This window comes from Lampetra planeri, chromosome 5 (genome assembly GCF_965212315.1).
Source record: "Lampetra planeri chromosome 5, kcLamPlan1.2.h2, whole genome shotgun sequence".
In the NCBI taxonomy this organism is placed as follows: domain Eukaryota; kingdom Metazoa; phylum Chordata; class Hyperoartia; order Petromyzontiformes; family Petromyzontidae; genus Lampetra; species Lampetra planeri.
The window spans coordinates 20,149,580-20,168,282 of record NC_136111.1 but is presented as its reverse complement, the minus strand read 5'-3'; the positions used below and the strand labels follow the sequence as shown (position 1 = coordinate 20,168,282).

Genomic DNA, 18,703 nt, shown 5'->3' with positions numbered 1-18,703 from the left:
ATTAACGCTCGTGGTGGCACCAGCCAGCCAACATTGGCTAATTAATCGCTGCCTGATTTCTGATGCCGTTTTTTTTATGGAGTAGCTGCTGCCTCGTGCATTTCCAGCAACAATTGAAACACAATTGATTGAGATTCTATAGGAATGCAATATCCCCCCTACCCCCACTCCTTGTGTCGGTATTGAAGGAAACGAGACCCTCATGGCTATTTGAGGCCACGTGCGCTGATAATGCGAGGACGATCAACTTCTGCTCTCTCCGTCACCCGACGAGCTTACGAGAGCTAAGATGCCCAGGTGGGGCACTAAAAATATCATCAAACAGAAAGTGTTTATCATCGTCAGTGCCCATGTATTAAAGCGATTCCTGATGCATTTACTGCAAATTTTTTTGCAATTTAGTGGCAGAGAGCACGCGTGATGCTTGATCTGTACAATTGCTCCAATTAATAGACGCTTAGAATCCTCTGCGGAAATGTCTCTGATGTGGTGGATGTTTAACGGTATTTAATAACGCCGGCTGATGCGCGAGTTCACAAGGAAAGCCGGGGTGAATGACATTCCGCATTGCACGGTTTTATGCGATCACAAGATTGCCTCAAAGAGGCCATCGTCTGCAGAAGGCGGGGGATGCCAGGAGAGACAGACAAAATTATCCGATGTGGTTGGACTATGATTTCGGTGACAAAAAATGCAGTATTCAATAGGAGCAGATGCAAAAAATCCATAACCCTTGCATAACTTAATTGAGGGTGCTTTATATTGCATTGTAAGAACACTTTAAACTGTCAAGGCGCTAAAATTTAACGTGGACGAGTTTGGAGGATTCCCATACAAAATGTGCAGATCATTCATTTTCATTTGTCTGCTTTGTTGAATTCGTGCCTGGCTTGTTATTAATCACAATGCAAGTACGCACAGGGGCTTGTTGGTTTGAATCAAACCATTCATCCGCGCGCTCGGATATCCAAGTAAGTTTGATTGCTCTGTGATGATGTGGGCTGGTATGGTGGTGAGATTGCGTACTGCAGAAGCCATGTTTTCGATCCAGGCCACACGACTGTTTGCAAACGGGGGCATCTGAATCAGTCCCGATCCATTGCCGACGTTGTCTCAGCCTAAAATGAGTAACTGATAAAGGGTGTGTGAATGTCGATACTGGAGGAAATAAGCAGCCGGCTAAGGTGTTTATCACACTACCCCTATAATGTGCTGCGCCAGCCTCAGGAAGTGTTCGCAAATAAAAGTTTGTTCCAATAGTCCGTACGCTAAATGGAAAAAAAATGCCTTAGTTATTATGCAATGCGTGTGCGTGCGTGCCAGTGGAGAACAACAGTGCAGTGGTATGATGGGTTGGCTCACTTGTGCTCTGAAACCGACATCGTGACTATAATTCCACAGTTAGCATCAGTGGCAAGTAGTGTCTAACGACCTGAACTCGGCCTCCCCGAGATCAACTTGGTGCAGTTGCGTGTGTTCTCACGTCGGTACTGGGGAGATAAAGGTGGGCTGGTATGGGTGGTTGCCACACCCCCCAATCCCTTCCCACTTGTGTGTTGCGCTGCCATTAAATCGTTGCTCCATTTGCAGCCCTCGCCCCGTCCCGTACGACTGAACGAGGAATCTTTTGTCTCTCTGCCCTGCTTGCCTCACGTCTATTCACATCTATCAGAATGATCTTGGGGAAGTCTTCACGGATTTCCCTTCCGTCAAACCTTCGCCACTCCACGAGGCCTCGCGGCCCACCGAACATGACACGATGCACCTCCAGGATCTGGGACACCACCACCAACCACAATTAACGGCGAATTAAGAGCCCCGCGTTATATATATATACCCGTCGATAACATTTCTACATTCGTCTATTTATTTCCCTTCATGCCCTGGCACGCGGTGATACAACGGGCACTTCATTCGTGGAGTAAAACATCAATGAGAAGAAAAAAAGAATCCCCCTCTTCTTTAATTAATCTGCTATGTATAATTTATCACGAGCGGTTATTTCTCTGCCGCAGCTCCGGCACACAATGGTCCACTCTCGCCTACGTTGTCGTGGGAGCGTTCGAGGCATCTGCAAGCAGATGGGAACCGCCGGGCATTTAATGTCCTCATCCCCCCCGGGGGGGGGGGGCTGGGGGGGGCTCCCCTCCCCATGGAAGTACAACTCAGCTTTGTTGCACCACACCTGCCACATGGCGAGCCAAGGCCCCCTTGTCCGGAGGGACTGAATCTGCCGCCCAACCAAGCTTTGTAGTGGGAGGTGAAAGCGTTACCCTTAACCCTGAGACCTGTCGCACTTTAAAATATGAATATGCGCACATACTGCCTGGGGAGGCTGACGTCAGTCAATCAATCAGTGTCGTTTTAACGAGGTGAAGGGCCACCTGAGATGCACTATCTCCGCTTTACCACAGAGATAATGACGGCGGCGTTGTTAAAGGATAGCTATTCGGGTTCCGTAACGACGCATCGATTCGCATTTCATTATTACGCTCGGGACACGCGCATCTTGTGCGTGAGGGTCACTTATTTTCAGAGTCATTACTTATATGTACGTGATGACCGTGGAAATAACCGACGCACATGTGCGTTAATGGCTGCAACGTGTTGTATAAACTGTCACAGGATATAAAATATGCACTATATGACTAAGATAAACATGAGATACATTCTTCACATAGTGACAAGGCAAACGGTATGTGGCCTGGCTAATGCATTAAGTGCTCAGCGTTTTGCCTGAAAATGAGAATCATTTGGATGAATTGCAGCTGCATTAAGTATGTTGCTTTTGCAATATATGATTAGGACGGTTGGCTACGTTCGGTGCGAAAAAAAGTTCAACACACCTATATACAAGGCATCTTGGGAGCAGCGTCACTTGCAAGAGCCTAGTTGTCCAGTTTAAAGGTCATGATGGAGAACACTTGCGGTATCGAGCGATCTCTTCTCGCTGACGTAATTTCTGCGCTCATATACGGGTACCTTCCTGCGACCCAACATGTGGTCCAACTCTGACTTCCATTAAGGAGGTAAGCACCTCCCCGCAGAGGCCTCCATGCTCCCATTAAAAAGGCAAGTGAGCTTACCTGTGGGTCCATACTGCGACCTACAAAATACGTTGTGTAGATGCCAGTGAATTCAAAGAAAGCAGCCGAACCTCGCATGTCACATTCACAAAAGCAAATCCACGCGGGAATCTCGTTTCAAGCGAGACACTGCCGCACAGCAAATCCACGGCGATGATTCAATCGTGGCGTGTGTTTATTATGTCTGTGAAAAAGAGCTTTATAGCTCATCGGATTCCTCCAGTATAAATATTCTGATTCTGATATAAACCCACCCAGCCTGTATGTATCTAAATATCACCGCTGCACAATATTTACTTTTTTCATGCAACAATTTGCCAAATATTGCACCGATGAAGCATATCCACATTTTGTATTCTATTGTTCGCAGACATAAATAAATAACGGTGCCGGGCCGTCGAGGTGGCAGGGGACTGACGACGTTTCAGTTACGTCGTCGCGCTTGGCGCGCGCCGGCGGGAATTTCGCACGTTCTCCCACCGTTTACCGATTAAGCCATTTTTTAAAATATTATATATTTAAAATGAGCGATACATATATAGAGCATTGTTTCTTCTCTTTCACCACCCATAGCCAGCACACGATGACTGGCAGCACTAAGCAGAATCGCAAGCATCCTCCAAACCCAGCACACAATGCCCTCTACTCCGGCGAGCAATGACATGGAATTATTACCGCCTGCGTGCATGTGCACAAGCGCCCGGGCAGGTTGTGCGCATGCACACGAGTCTGCGATGGTATTAACGTTGACGGTTTTTTGGGTCCAAACTTTCAAGTAACATTCTGGAAATACGGATGACTTTCAGGGTGAAAAAACATAAATTAGACCCAAGCTACAGATTCTAGATTTGAAGCTTTCGTGACTGCAAGGATTCATACTCTTAGGTTTTTTCGGTAAAGTCACGTAGGTAAAAAATAATAATAAAATAATAAAAATAAATGAAAATAACTAAATTTAGTTATTTTAATTTATTATTATTAATAACTAAATTGAGTTATTTTCATGTATTATTATTTTAGTTATTTTCATGTATTATTATTTTATTTTATTTATTAATTTTTACCTACGTGACTTTAATAAAATAATAAAAAATGAAAATAACTACATTTAGTGATTTTCATTTATTTTTATTTTATTATTATAATTTTTTACCTACGTGACTTTACCAAGCTGCAGAAACATTGCTCCGAGTCTTCCCTATGAAGTCGCAAGGCTAGTGGTGGAAGCTTAACGCAATTAGTGCAGGAAGTCTGATCTCATCACAGATCCACCACCCATTGTGTTTAATATTCATCTTGTGTTCACAAGAATAAAAAAAAGCTGAGGTAAGGCAAGGGGCCTGACTTCATATTAACAAAAACGACAGCAAAGTAACCCGAGTTTCCTAATAGGCAAAGATAAGGGGGGACATAGTATGTGTTCTCAATTTTGTAAAATAAAAAATCTTTTTTGTATTACTTGGAAATGAAAAAGTTATGTGAAATATGAAACACGTGAAACTGTTTACATTTATTACGTGTGAGGAAGAGGCGGTGTGTACGTGAGCACGTTTTCAACCCTTTGTGATAAATTGCCAGTATTTTCCGGTAATTCCAATAAACTTTGGCCACATTCCACCACCCCCCCACCCCGTGTCCCTCCATCAAATATTTTAGTGAATCCAGAACGCTCTCGTTCCGTATGCTAACCGCACCGTGGCAATCTCGACAATGTCACACTGACGTCTGCGCACAACGGTGGTTTAATATTTTGGCCACCACGCGAGCACAAAATTGCCCACACTTAACGGTTTGCTGACATTACCGAATCATTTGTGAGAGATGTCTCCTGCATGTATTGAAAGCACGAGAGCAGACTTATTTGGTTGGGTGACGCTGTGGTGAAGGGGGCTTTGGCTTCCAATCATACGTTTGCAAGTTAAACTCCCTCCAGGGTGCATCAAAAGTCAACGATGGTTTTATCGATGAATACACCGTCCCTTGTCATTGGGATTTGGCCACCAGGTGGTTTAGTAGTCGATAGAGGTGGCTTACAATCAAGTTCACGTTCCAAGTCGCACTCATTGCACACAAAGTGCTTGGCACAAGTGAACCACAGAACCTCGCTGATCTCGTCAAGGAACAAAAACCATCACGCGAACTCCGGTCATCCTCACAGCGGATTTTGGGAAGCCATGGAACAAAGACGGTCACCGCATCGCACACTTTCAGGTGCGCTTCTGCGGCCGTCTAGAACTCTCTTTCATCCCATAATAGGAAGCCACTGGAGCTATGCATGTTTAAATCCAGATTGAAAACGAATTTCTTTAGAACTGCTTTTTTCGTTTAGTTTGTCCCCCCCCCCTCCGCATCTCCACTTTGCACGGTTGGCTACGTATGGTGCAAAAGAAGTTGAACATACATGCATACAATAGTGACCTGGAGCATTATTCGACCAGTAGTGAGCAATAATTCCGATGTAAACATCTCTTTTTGAGTAATTTGGTGCCAGCGTACAATTACATACTCATGCGAATGTCAGAGTATCCTTAATGCCACTGTGAAGCAGACGGCATTATCATGATTTTCATGACACCCAGAGTTACAATCAAAGTGGCCACTGGATTCTAACTGTGAACCTCTGCAATAAGTGGCGAACGTGCCACTGCTAGGCCATGCCATGGCAGAAGATTTGGAATTGAAATCCTGGTTATTGGGGTTGACCAAGATCTTCATCCATCAGCTGTGATAAAATGACTACCACCACTCTTTGTGGTGAAGTCAAGAGTGGTTGTCCTATGGAGATACCCCGCTATAGAAATGTTGAATTTCCACCATTGGCTCGGGACTATTCCGTTCTTGCCTACGGCAGAAATATTTTCAGGAGCTAAATGCTAATGTCAAGCTAGACTTACGGCAAGAGGATATCAGGAGAGAGGTCATGTTGTGTTGCTATTCCTCTGTTGAAGGAGTGCAGATGACGGTGGTTTACGATATGATGCATAGTTTGGAGTTGCCTGGGATCAGGGTTGTAAACAGGACATGAGCACCACTTCGGTGCTCATTTGAGCAGGAAATCAATTTGACTTTTGATCATACCCATTTGCACGGTAACATGTTTTCGTACCAACACCGCTTGATATTGGAGGCTGCAAACCCACCTCAATCTCACCATGATGTTTGCTATCAACCGGGGTGCATCAGTTGTACATGTTGTCAAAGTGCATCCTTTGGGCTAAGTTTACAATAATAAGCCACGTGAATTGAACAAAGCCCTTAAGACTCCGATTTAAGCCCGCTTTCTCTCAGTACCACTGCTGCCCTGAGCCATACTTTAAAGCGCACCCTCCACTTATTTTGTAGGCCACAGAAGACGACAACATTCACACCAAAATGCTCACAATAAATATCTCCGCAGGAGGTAAATTGGGGGTGTGTTAGTGACAAAAATAGCATTAAGGACACAATATGTGTAGATGAGCAAAGGGCATACAGATGGGTTGAGAGTGGAGACTGGGAGGAAATTGAGCTCGGAACACGTTATTCGGACCAATATTGGATATCCGTGTTATAATCCCCTCTCACTCTGCCAGCCCCCAATGGATTGGCTCAACAGCAGGGGTGGTAAGAACAGTCGCGGGCATATGTGTATTCACAGCAGCTACAGCAGCAAAGGAAATCTACATATCGTAAGCCTCCCTTCAGCATGCATACTCTCACACACACACAGATACACCCTCATAACGGGTTTTCCGATACTTCAAAGCTTCATATCCATGGGTGGTTAATTTATTTTTCTCTTCGTCAGTTTGCATCATTCTTCATTCATTTTTTTTAACCACGTGTAATTCTTATCCTTTGAAATTGGCTCTTACAGAACCGCAGCATTAAGATGTCTTTAATGTAGCACACATACTTTCCAGAGGCATAATTATTCGACAAATTGATTCTGGATAACATTTCCGGGATTTTTTTTTTGTTTCATTTTAGCAGAAGATGCCATTCATGTTGTCTTTGAAGCTCAGTAGGTGTTCGATTGACAATGGTAATGCAATAAAAACAACCGGTGTGCTCACAGAAATAATGATATTTTGTGTTGCCAGCGTGAATGCGATTTGGTTTCTATCCAGGCATGGATGTTTTTAATAGCACGGGACATGTATATGTGGTGGCACAGCCAAAAGAAAGTAAGGATGCATTCTCATGTCTTCCCTGTAACCCCTCCTGTTAACCATTAATGGTAAGGAGGCTACCCATCACCTGAATGATAACCTAGGCCCCAACACACGCCTAAAGGTGTTAATTACTCCATCTAAACTCTCATAGCATTTTCATTTTCGCTATTGCAACTTCCGTAATCATCTGCATAAAGTCTTTGATCCCAGCGGTCGCTTTTAATCACCCCTCACAGTGGCATTTGCAACAAATGGTAACACTTGCATCAACTTCAAAAACATAAAGCTTCAGTACAACTAGAGGGGGTAATGACGAAACTTTGATTCAAAAAAAGGATATTTGTGCAGATAGCTCTGACAAAAATCAAGCAATGCAAATCTTACTAATTTCTCTTACAGTCACATTCCTCAACAAGGTGCAATGTCCGAAAGATAATGTTAAGGGGGACACAGGGAGCCCATAATTACCCCAGACATCCCTAGAGATTCGATCATAATGTCGCATGCGGGTCCCTTTCAAGCTGTGTAATTGCGATGTAAGAATCTGGCTAATGATTGGAACTCGTCCCATTTCACTGTCCCTCTGGGGACAACGCACACCACTCAGTCGAGTGTGCACGGTGCCTTTTGATCTTCAGGAGTCGTCGCAATAGCCAAGTCCACTCGAGGACCAGAGGTTAGACTGCCCAGCTTGGCTTGGCATGAATTGACATGGCCGAGTCAAAAGCCTCCAGCCATGCATCTCCATATTAAAGAAGCAGATGGCTACCGGAGATGAATATTCCAAGATAATGCAAACCTGCTTCTTCATTATGTTTATTTCTCTCTCATTGTTTCACGTTCTTCCCCCCCCCTTCGCATTTTCTCCTTTAACCCTTCACAACACATATCTTCTCTTGTACCCTCTCACGTCCCACGTCTAGTTCGCAACGGTCCCCCAACCTTCCCACTACCGCTCCCCGCTGCTTCGACTCTCTCACATCCTTCAAAAATCACGTTCCCACCCCCCCCCCCATAGACCGCCCCTCCCCCCGCCTTTGCTTGCTGCCAGAAGCTGCAGGAGACTTGCTCGGAAGCAGCAAATGGCATATGAAAAACATAAAGCAAGTCAGAAAAGCAGGCGGCCTACGGAATTGCAGGCAAGTGACAATGTTATTCCCACTGATTCGGTCAGCTCTTCCTGTCCATTACAGCATTATAAATTACGGCGTTTTTGTTTAACATAATGAATGCGAACTCATGAATGTGCAAGCTAGATTAAGGAAAAAAATGCTCAGATAAACTGTCCACGCGCAAGGCAAGCAACGTAAATAAAAAAAATAATTTTGTTCGATAGCATGATTCTTGGGACTTCCGCTTAACATTTATTTTGAAAGTGATTCGATATCACAGCCACGTTTCCTGGATGGCGGTGGTGTAAAAGAGAAGGGGCGTTTAAAATGTCGTTTAGACATTTCTGCGTGGCGAGTGACACACACACACGCCTTCTCTCAAAAAAAAATGTTCGAACATTTCTCGAAAGAGTTGCTCTCAAAAAAAATATGATGAGTGCAATGTGAAGTCTCCCAGTTTCCCCCCCCACCACTCCAACACCGCCCGCCGCACACAGTCCAACTTTTGGCAGTCACCCAGCCTGGAACGACGAAGCTCCACACACACACACTGGGCCAGAGGTGCATGGAGGGAAGGGATTTTTCACTGGGTGTCTCTGGTTACCGTTAAAACAAACACGGCAACCTTCAACGATGTTTGGATTTAGTGTTTGGTGGAGGGAACGGGAAGGAACGGGGGGGGGGGCATGTTTAATTTGTGTCCAGTTGTAGCCATTGAACATTTTAAAATAATAAATCTACTTTTTTGTGGTTGCCTTTGACTGTAAGGGTTTTTTTTTTTACCCCCCCCCTCCCCATTAGGTATGGGTATTGTATCTCCTATGCATTGTTAGAAAATTACATATTCATCATAACTAGGTCACATCAGATATTCCCCACTGCATTACGGCTACTGCTGTGTATAATGATTTGCGGGCGTCATTATTATGATAGAAATGTCAATAGGTTGATATTGAAATATGAATTATTCACCAACGGGCTCGCTAGTGGTGGTTCCAGTTAATTAGTCAACTTCAATTAACATGTTGGAGAACGCACCTTTCTTCGGTGACACGTGGCAGCCCAGAAAGTCATGTCCTCCCCCCCACCACCACCACCATCTAACGTTGACGCACGCTCGTGTACAGTAGTGCGTTCTCTCTCTCCACCCTCTCCAATTTTTACTTTCTCCCCCCTCCCAACCACCACCACCTCCTCCTCCGCTTCACTATTACCCCCAAGTCCTCTGTTGTTTTTAACAGTCCTCTTTGTTCACCCACCCTCCCAACCCACCAAATCCCAGCCCTTCCCCCCACCACCAGCCACCCACACCCCCTCACTCTGTTCCCAGTGTGCTGAGGAATTCAACCTCCCCGCTCAGACATTTCCTCCGCGCGGCATTCCACCCCAAAAATGACTTACAGATGGAGCGCGCAGAAGGGGACGAAAGCCGTGCACAACAGGGCCAGCTTGCTTGCCGCGCCGCTTTTACAGTGCGCATACAAAACTGGTGACTTGACTTCGAAGAGGTGACGGGATTGATAACCACCACCACCACACCCAACCCCACAAGCCCAACGTTCACGATGATTGCGCTTTGCGCACAGATTGCAACTGTGCCACAAGTGATTTTTGGGGGGGGGGTGGGTGGGGAACTATATATATTTTTTAAAAAATAATGTTTTATGTCACCCGTCCTTGTTGCTGTTGCGTGCGCGCGGCATTACCGAGGAACGCTGCGAGCAAATTGAAAATTCCTCCATAATAGAGGTTCTTCTTGTTGCTCTTTCTGCCCCGACGATGTGGCATACATGCACAAAGAAATTATATTTGTGTGTTACGACACGCGGGGCAACAACAACAAAAGACCCCCCCCCCCCCTCAGCTAATGCGTGCGGCACCCATCACTTTACCGAATTCGATTGATAACCAGACAACAAGCACTTAGTGTGTGTGCCCTGCCCAATCACCACTGTCTCAGCTATTTTCTATCGGTAAGGCGTGCTGCTGCCGCCGCGCGTTATTGTTATTTTACAATACGTTCAGCGGTATGAACACCAATTTACAAGAGACTGAGAGCTCGTTAATACGCCGATGGTTTGTCACTCGTTGGGGTGGGAAGGAAGAGGAGGGGAGTGGGTCACAAGGACTGTTCCTCCAGTTGATTGTCATCACCACCACCACCTCGTCCCCCCCCCCCTCCTCCTCTCAATTGACGATGATATATGAATGTACAATCACGGGGGGAGAGAAAAAAAACACACATTGAGTTGCTCTAGCATTTTGTACGTGATCGTGGACAGTCTTGCGCATGCAAGGGAGTGTATAGCAAGTAGGTCGGTGACCTAGATTGTGGAAACAAAACGTGATCATTATTGAAATCGCATATGGAAAGAACTATTGAGTTTGTCTTTTTTTCAAGATAATCGACGTTTCAAAAAGGAGCCTTGCCAAACACCATCCGACGCAGGGCCTTTCTGAACTTTTTGGAGACTCGGTGTGTGGCTTTTCCGGGTAAAGTAAAGATCGTCACTCAACGGTTGCTACTGAACTGCGCGTGATTTTATTTCGTAAGTTGTACCGCTTGAGATGTCTCTTTCACGCGTGTACACGAACCAACGTCTTGGTTTGGGCGGTGGGAGGGAGGGAGAGGGGGAGGGTTTCTCTCTGCAAGGAAACGACATTCCCTTTCGGCTTGCTGTACAAAAAACCACGAAGAACAAGAGAAAAAAACAACAACGAGCCGGCCAGACTCGGTCCTGTTGTTAAGACAGCCAAGCCAACCTTGCAGCTGCAGATGCCTCATCCACGCTTGCCCGGTGCTGCATTGCAAGTTCCATCTATTGCAGGTTGCCCTCCACCCACCGTCCGGGGCCACGAGGCCAAGCTGCGGGGAGTGTGATGGAGAGGGCCTCTCTGTTCATCTGCAACACGCAGTCGCTTACGGTCGTTCCGCCCATAATTTGGACTCTCTCTCTCGCCGTTTTTTTTACATTTACTGTTATTGATTTGGCATTTTGTTGTCATTAACGATCTTGCCGGCCACTGAGCCCTGAGCAGAAAGCATTAAAACATTCCTGCACCGCTTTTACAATTCAATAGAAAGTGGTCTATTATTGCCGCAGCATTTTTTTTTTACGACAAATGAGGGTATGGTCTGACTTTCGTTTTTACTCTAATAAGAAGTTAAATCTGGATATGGCATAGGTTCATTCTATCCCGGGTCCTAATCCCTAACAATGAGGCGAGGCGAGAGCTGACCTCTCGCCTGACCTCCCCTGTCCCTATCTACCTTCTTACCAGAGCCAGAGTCCTTTGAGATGTGTTTTGTCGAGGTAAGTGCTGTGAAATAATTTGATGATGGCCCGCGATGAGGGGAAGCCTCTTATTCCTGAATGCAGCAAAACCGAAACCATCGAATGAGCGGCATAACTGAGTCGGTTTGAGAAGAGATCCATCGCTTGCCTCCAACGATGACTGACTTTGGTGTCATAATGGGGCTACATATGGAGTGGTTTAACCTCTGAGACGACGACAACAAACCTGGGGTTATAAATGGGTGAGGCGGCATCGGCCTCTTGCTCCCCGCAGTCACGCGGCAGTCCTGCTGCTCAGTTGACGCGAGGGAGACAAGCCCAGCTTGCAGCGATCGTTGTGAAATGAGAAGCCGGAACGAAAGGGTTGGCCCACTTTGGTGGCACAGGTGTCCTTGATCCCCGACCCCTGAATCCACATCTGCTCGTTGCCCAAGAACACCTGCCCTCCCGCCCGGGCTCGAAGCAATTAGTTTAGGAAGAGGGAGAGAGAGAGAGAGTTTAGGGCGAGCGCGTTTCGGACACAGCCTGTTTGCCGTGGCTTAAGTGCGACTGATTTGTTGCATTCGATTCGCGCGGACCCTATTGCAAGCACCATCAACACCTGCCAGTGGCAGTAAACGGGATGTTGTGAAAATCCCACTACAACTGCGACCCCCACCAAAACACACAAACTGTGTGTTTTGGGGGGGAGGGGAAGCGGTTTCTGGCATCGCTAAATTTCAATTTGTGGTGGGGGTTGAGGAGAGAGGACAAAAAGGATCATGGCTCACGTGAATGCCATTACGTGGCTTTAATCACCAAACCCATATCTCTATCGGCTCCTAATAACATTTCATTTCTCGGCGGCGCATTTGGGGGTCCACAGCTAATTAGGTTGTCAAAGCAATTGTCGTGCCTGTCCAGTGATGAAAAGGCTCTGACGGCACCGCCCCATCATTGCAAACTGTATCTGTGATTGCCGAGCTATCATACCAAACAAAAAGAAATCCAGAAACCTCTAGGACTATAATTACGACGCAACTATCCCGCCGACCAAATGCCATTAGCGCTTCAAAAGGGTGACATTTTGTTGTATACGCTGGACGGAGAGGCTTTAAGAGCAATGTGTGTATATCAAGCCCGTCAAAAGGGCACAAATATGCAGCTGCCAGCTACAAGTGATTATCCCGGCGCACTATCTTCAGCAAAACAGCGGCCATATATAATGCGGTTTTGTCACCCAGAATTCACCCTTGAAAAGAGAAGAGATATTTTTTTCAAGTCTCGAGGCGCTGCTAACGACAACGGCGGTAAATTATTCCGTGGGCCTGGATCTAAGCATGCTGTTAAAGATGTGGCGTGCAAGATATATGTGTGTATACAGTATACATCCAACACGTTGTTTAAAGCTGGCCCTTGAAAAAGAAAAAAAATCATAACAAAATCGATCGGAGTGAGTGATTCACCATGAAATAAGGTACTTTAAGAATCCCTTAAATCCCCTTGTGATGCCGCTGATTATGTGTATGTATAGCACGCAGTCCCAACAGATCATATTATGGGTTGAAGAGCATTATACATTGACAAATGTTACATAAATTCCCAAAGTGACTACAATACATTGCTTAGAATGGAGAGGGCTGAGCTGGCACTGCAGGAATATGTAAGCAATATTATTTCACAACTGATAACCGATGTGAAATGGTCAATCCTTGGTTTAAATGTCCACTTTTAAAACGGTGATCTTTACCTACCTACTTGTCCAAGAAATTGATTTCGAAGACGCCCCTCCTACCGGGGGATATAACTATGAAACGTAGGTTGGTTGCTGATGGGAGAAACAATGACAATTGGAGCCGCAGCGGTGAGCATGTGGTCGCATGTTGATGGATGTTACCTTGAAGCATAGAAATGTTTGCTGCTCGCTTTCCCAATAAACATCCAGAAGGGTTCCTTCTCTCCCTTGCCTCATCTCCTGGCGCCCAGCACCGCGGGCTGTATATTCCCAAAATCCTGGTGTGTATTCCCAGAGCTGCGAACTTAATGTATAAAACATCTGCCTCTCGGTTGCAATATATTATTAAAATGATACGGCACGCGTCTGTATCTCATTAAACTTGAAGTGTGCATTTGGGCATTGAGTGTAACGCGAGTTGAAAGTATTATTTTTGTCTGTCACCGGAAGAAAAAAAATCACAAACAAAAAATGTGATTGTTTATTAACGGGATAATTTCACGCACGCTCGGTAGACGTTAGTGTACACTGCCTACGAGTGTGGTGTGTGTGTGTGCTTCAGACAAATCTTACACAAGTAGATTAAATGTATAGTATGCGTGATCAATTAACGTATGCGGAGTCTCTCTCGTGCGCATACGTGACTCTGTGGCAGAATACGCTAAATCACGAACAACGCCAGTGGGATGTGAACCGGACCTCGCCTAGATAAACTCAGCCTAAAATATCATCGGGCACTGCGTGCCGACACGAGCGGGAGAAGGCTTCGCACACATCCACCGTGAACTGTGACAACCTCGTTATTTGGTTATTTCGCCTTTTGGCGTCATCTGGTCCAACACCATGTGAGACTAGGCTCTAAGAAAAGCTGTCTCGGGTGTGGACCAATCAATTTCAAGGACAGTGCAAACATTAGCAGAGTTGTGTTTTTTTGTTTGCATTCTGACCGCAAGGTATTGTGGTCAATGCAAACATGACTCCTTGTAAAAAAAGGTGTCAGTTTTGTTGCCAGATAAAAGGGTAAAAAAACAATGATCATATTTTGCTACTGGCAAAGGTTCCAATGGTGCAAATGCTTACCCCGATCTTTCGGTATAGTCAGGTAGATAGAAAAATAATACAAAATTAAGTGAATAAAAATAATTAAACTAAATAAATAAATACTAAACCACGACGTTTCGATCGCAACAGAAGCGATCGTCATCAGGAAAAAGTGGGTGTTCGTAAACTTAATGTCCCCCTCCACTCTCACAGTGCGACACAGTGACTGAATGAGAAATCTCTGTCGGCCAAATGACTGCCACTTGTTCGCCGAAGAAATTATCGATTCCAAAGATTTCTAAATGTCTCTGGAATGGACTTCATCACCTCCCACGCACCACCACCCACGGCGCACCTCGACAAAGAGTGGACGTGGGCTCGGAAGCGCCCACAAGGGGGTCAAATACCCCAAAAAAAACCCAGGGACTCCCTCTCTCTCTCCCTTATCCATTAGCACATCACGCCGTGACTTTAACGTGCGCCCCAAAGTGTCAATACACACAGCCTAAATATAGCGACTTGCTCGGCCGCTCAATAAACAAAAGCGTAAAGTTTTGTGCGCGCGGGGCTTTTGGCTGGGTTGAATGCGTCTTTTCTTTGTGCTTAAATGAAGAATGGCGGTACAAGGCACGGCGCGCATATGCACAACTGATTTAATTACGCGCCGCGAGTCATTTGTTTGCAAGCGTGGTCTATCTGTCTGTCTGCCTGCGTGCGTTGTTGCGGATTTAATTTATATACAAATGATGAGTTGGTGGCGCAGTGATTAGCACACTGCACTATGAACCAGACGAAACCTGAGTTCGATTCCTGACCACGGCTCAACATTCAGTAACTGGGTTTGATGTCTAAATGAGTATCTGGGTTTTCACCACTTCCCCAGCCCTCCCTAACCATCGTGAAGTACTGTACAATCAAACACCTCCACCACCCCGCAATGACCGGCTGTGATTGAGTAGGCTTTCGTCCAGCTGTGGATTGACAAAGGGCTGTAATTTTCTCATCCATTTAAATTATGTCGTCCTTCGTGTTGAAGGAACTGTGTGCTGGCGAGCTCCTCGGATGATATTCGTACATTCCCCCCTACCCCCACCCCCCGTTTTTATTTTATAATTAATGCATACTTCAAACTTAATCGAGCGGAGTCTTCAAGTCATAAATTTAAAATCACGGCTGTAAAATAGAGTTTTTCCAAGGCGGCTGTGTGAGAGAGAATAAAAAAAAATCACTCGCAGAATAACCCCAAAAGAGGCTGCGAGATTCGGATTATAGATCGGCTACTACAAGGCAGAACTCATCATCACCGGCATCAGCCATGGGCAATCCACTGCTGGATGGAGGCCTCGTCGCGCCCAATTTCACAACACAAAACCATAATCGCATTGAGTTGCAAAATACAGGACGCGTCATGTCCGTTTCTCTACAGACAAATGTTGCTGCGTACGGAGAAAATAAAAAAAAACACCAAGGCAACGACCCAATGTATACTGTGTGCATTCTCTGCTACGGGATCCGAGCCGCACTGATCAGCGTGGTGACGTGATGGTCAAACAATTCCCATGAGCCAACAAAGCAGCATGTCTGCGCGTATGTTGAACTTCTTTCGCGCCGTACGTAGCCAAACGTGCTAATCGAAGCGTGGGTGGAGGAGTGAGGCCTTCATCCAGAGTATGGATTAACAAAATCATATTTATCGGATGCGAACTCAAAATGTGACGAACAAAAATTGGAGCTTTAGTAGTCGGACTCGTTTAAGAGTTAAGGGGGGGGGGATCCAGGCTTCACAGTCGTACTTTATTCTAGAGTTGATCCCAACTAATATATTATCATTATGACATAAAATCACAGTCGTGACCAAGTCAATCTACGGAGCATCCTCCCGGCTTCCAAACCCCATCGTTATCTTGTACGCGCGATACACATTGCCCGTGGTGGATCCCGAGTTCCTTCTTGAGCAAATATTCATTCCCTTCGCTGAGAAATGCACGGGGTGAGTAACGGGCTCCCGACGATTCTGGGCACCAGAACAAGCCCACATGTGGTTTGGTTATAGCGCCGTCCGCCACTCGCCAGCATTCCTAGGCTGATAAACAGTCACGAAACCCACCAGCCCCAAGCTTCCCTTTCCGTCTGCCTCTGCTCTGTGTGTAATGTGGACATCGAGCCGTTTGCGGAGACGGGAGAGACACAACGCAGCAGCACACACAAACAGTCGACAGTACATATGACACACGCATATGCGACGTCCGTTGGATGTACCGTATGTACTCTCTGCTCACTGCCGTACGGCATTATGTATTCATTTTGTTTGTTAAGACAACCCCTTTGTCAAGCCACTGCTGGATGCAAGACCTCGACACGACCACGTTCGTGTCGCTGGTGGAGATTGCTTGGCCACACGTCACGTTGGGCTGGTCAGATATCGACTCGCCACTGCGTATCCGCTGGCCAGGAATCGAACTCAGGTGGCAGGGTTTTCAGAGCGTGGCACGCTACCCACTGCACCACCGCTCCCCACCAATGTGGAAATAGCCTGTATACGACATCGCAATACCTCGTTTGTGACACTTGTAGGGGTATTGCTCCGGTGTGTGTGTGTGTGCGCGCTTTGTGTTAAATCTGGTCCAGTTTGCGTAATCTGTAACCAACGTGCAGCGATCGTATTTCATAGTTTGTCTCATCTCTTCAATACGCAAGTGTCAAGATAAACACGGGCGCTAGCAAGCAGAGAAACCCCCCACAAGTACGCCGGACTGCAGGAGCAAACGAAAGCGCATCTCCAATGAAATGAATCAAACGAACGGACGAAAAAAAGTTGAACGTTGTTTAAATCCACGGGCGTCTCTCTCTCTCTCGCTCTCCCCTTACCGTGCGAAGCGATCCATGAAGCCGCGATGGTCCACAGGAGGAGACGACTCGACACCATGACGCTGGACTCTGGGCAGGTGACGGAGTTCCGACGTGGGTGCTAGTCCCTCAAAGACGATTCGTCCCAAGTCGAAATCTTCTCGCTTTCGCTCTTCCTCTCTCGCCCTCTCTTCTCTCTTACCCCACCCACCCCACCTACACTCCCTCCACAACCCAACACTCCACCGGGCACCTCCAACGCCCTGTAGTTTTCTTCTCTGTTACTCCCTTCACTAAATCTTTCACTTCAGTATCTATACACACACACGCGCGCGCGCGCCCGCCCGTCCGCCCTGGCGCGCGCGCCACAAAACCCCGTGGGTTATCTCTCGATTTCTTGTTTGCAGCACGTCTCCGTCTCTTCCCTTCGTCTTTCCCAATCACGCACACGAACCACTCTCTCTTCTCAACCTCGCTGGCTTTCCCCCCCACCACCCCCTTCTTCTTTCGCTCCCTCCTCTTTTTCTCTGTCCCTCCTCCGCGTATTACCAAACATAAAAAATGGGGGGGGGGGGGGGCGACCCGCGTGCGCTCTTTGGAGTTTTTGGGCTGCCTCTGACCGTTAGCGGCTCATGCGCTTAGCGGTGACTGTGCGGCCGTGATTGGCAGCGCCGTTGGACCCGCCTCCTCGTGCTGTGTGGGTGGTGCACAAGGGGCGACGGCGCGGGGGGGGGGGCAGAGAGAAGAAGAGCCGCGTGGTTATTGTTGGGAGCCCCCCCCCCCTGCCCCCCCCCATGCGTGCGTGCCGCTTCCAACGATCAACACGCTGGACTCTTGTTTTCTATCTCCCGGCGCGGCATTTTTAACAAGGCCGTAATTATAATATATATGGGGGGGGGGGGGCACACCCCCCCCCAATATTCAAATATGCTCAAAATGTCCCCCCCCCCAAATATATTTCTATACATTTTTTTAAAAAAATTGCTATGCTATTTAAATAAAAACAACAATTTGCTAAACCTTGGCCACAATATCTGGACTTGTCTTCATATGACAATGCATAGATTTCTGTTTATATGATTGTGGTTATGGTTGTACTTTATTAATCCCTAATCTCTGCCGTTATATACAATGAAACAAGAAAAGGTAAATAAATAAATACAATCTGAGCTATGTAATACAATACACTATGAGACATTATTGTAAAACATACATTAAAAGTCCATCCCATGTGTTAGAGAATTTTTTTATATTTTAGGCAGGAAATGGCAGGAAATGAGTTTTCAAATTTAGATTTTTTTTTTCATGGGAGGGACCCCGAGAGCCCCGAGAAGATTTGCCCCCCCCCCCCCCCAATGTTGACTCAATGGCTTCGGCCTTGATTTTGAAACGGGCGTTTTTTTCACGACCCCCACCTCACGCCATCTCTGGCCGTCTCACCCAAGCAGTTTCT

At 46.4% G+C, this 18,703-nt stretch overlaps 1 protein-coding gene across 1 annotated transcript in view; it reads right to left on the bottom strand.

The window, feature by feature from the left end:
- Window positions 1-17,773, bottom strand: part of LOC144719118 (kin of IRRE-like protein 1) — a 105,796-nt gene extending 88,023 nt beyond the window's left edge. Inside the window, exon 1 of the mRNA XM_078594961.1 lies at window positions 17,272-17,773. Within this exon, the coding sequence (XP_078451087.1) occupies window positions 17,272-17,329 (58 nt within the window). The 5' untranslated portion in view covers window positions 17,330-17,773. The remainder of the gene's footprint in view (window positions 1-17,271) is intronic.
- Window positions 17,774-18,703: the final 930 nt, after the last annotated feature.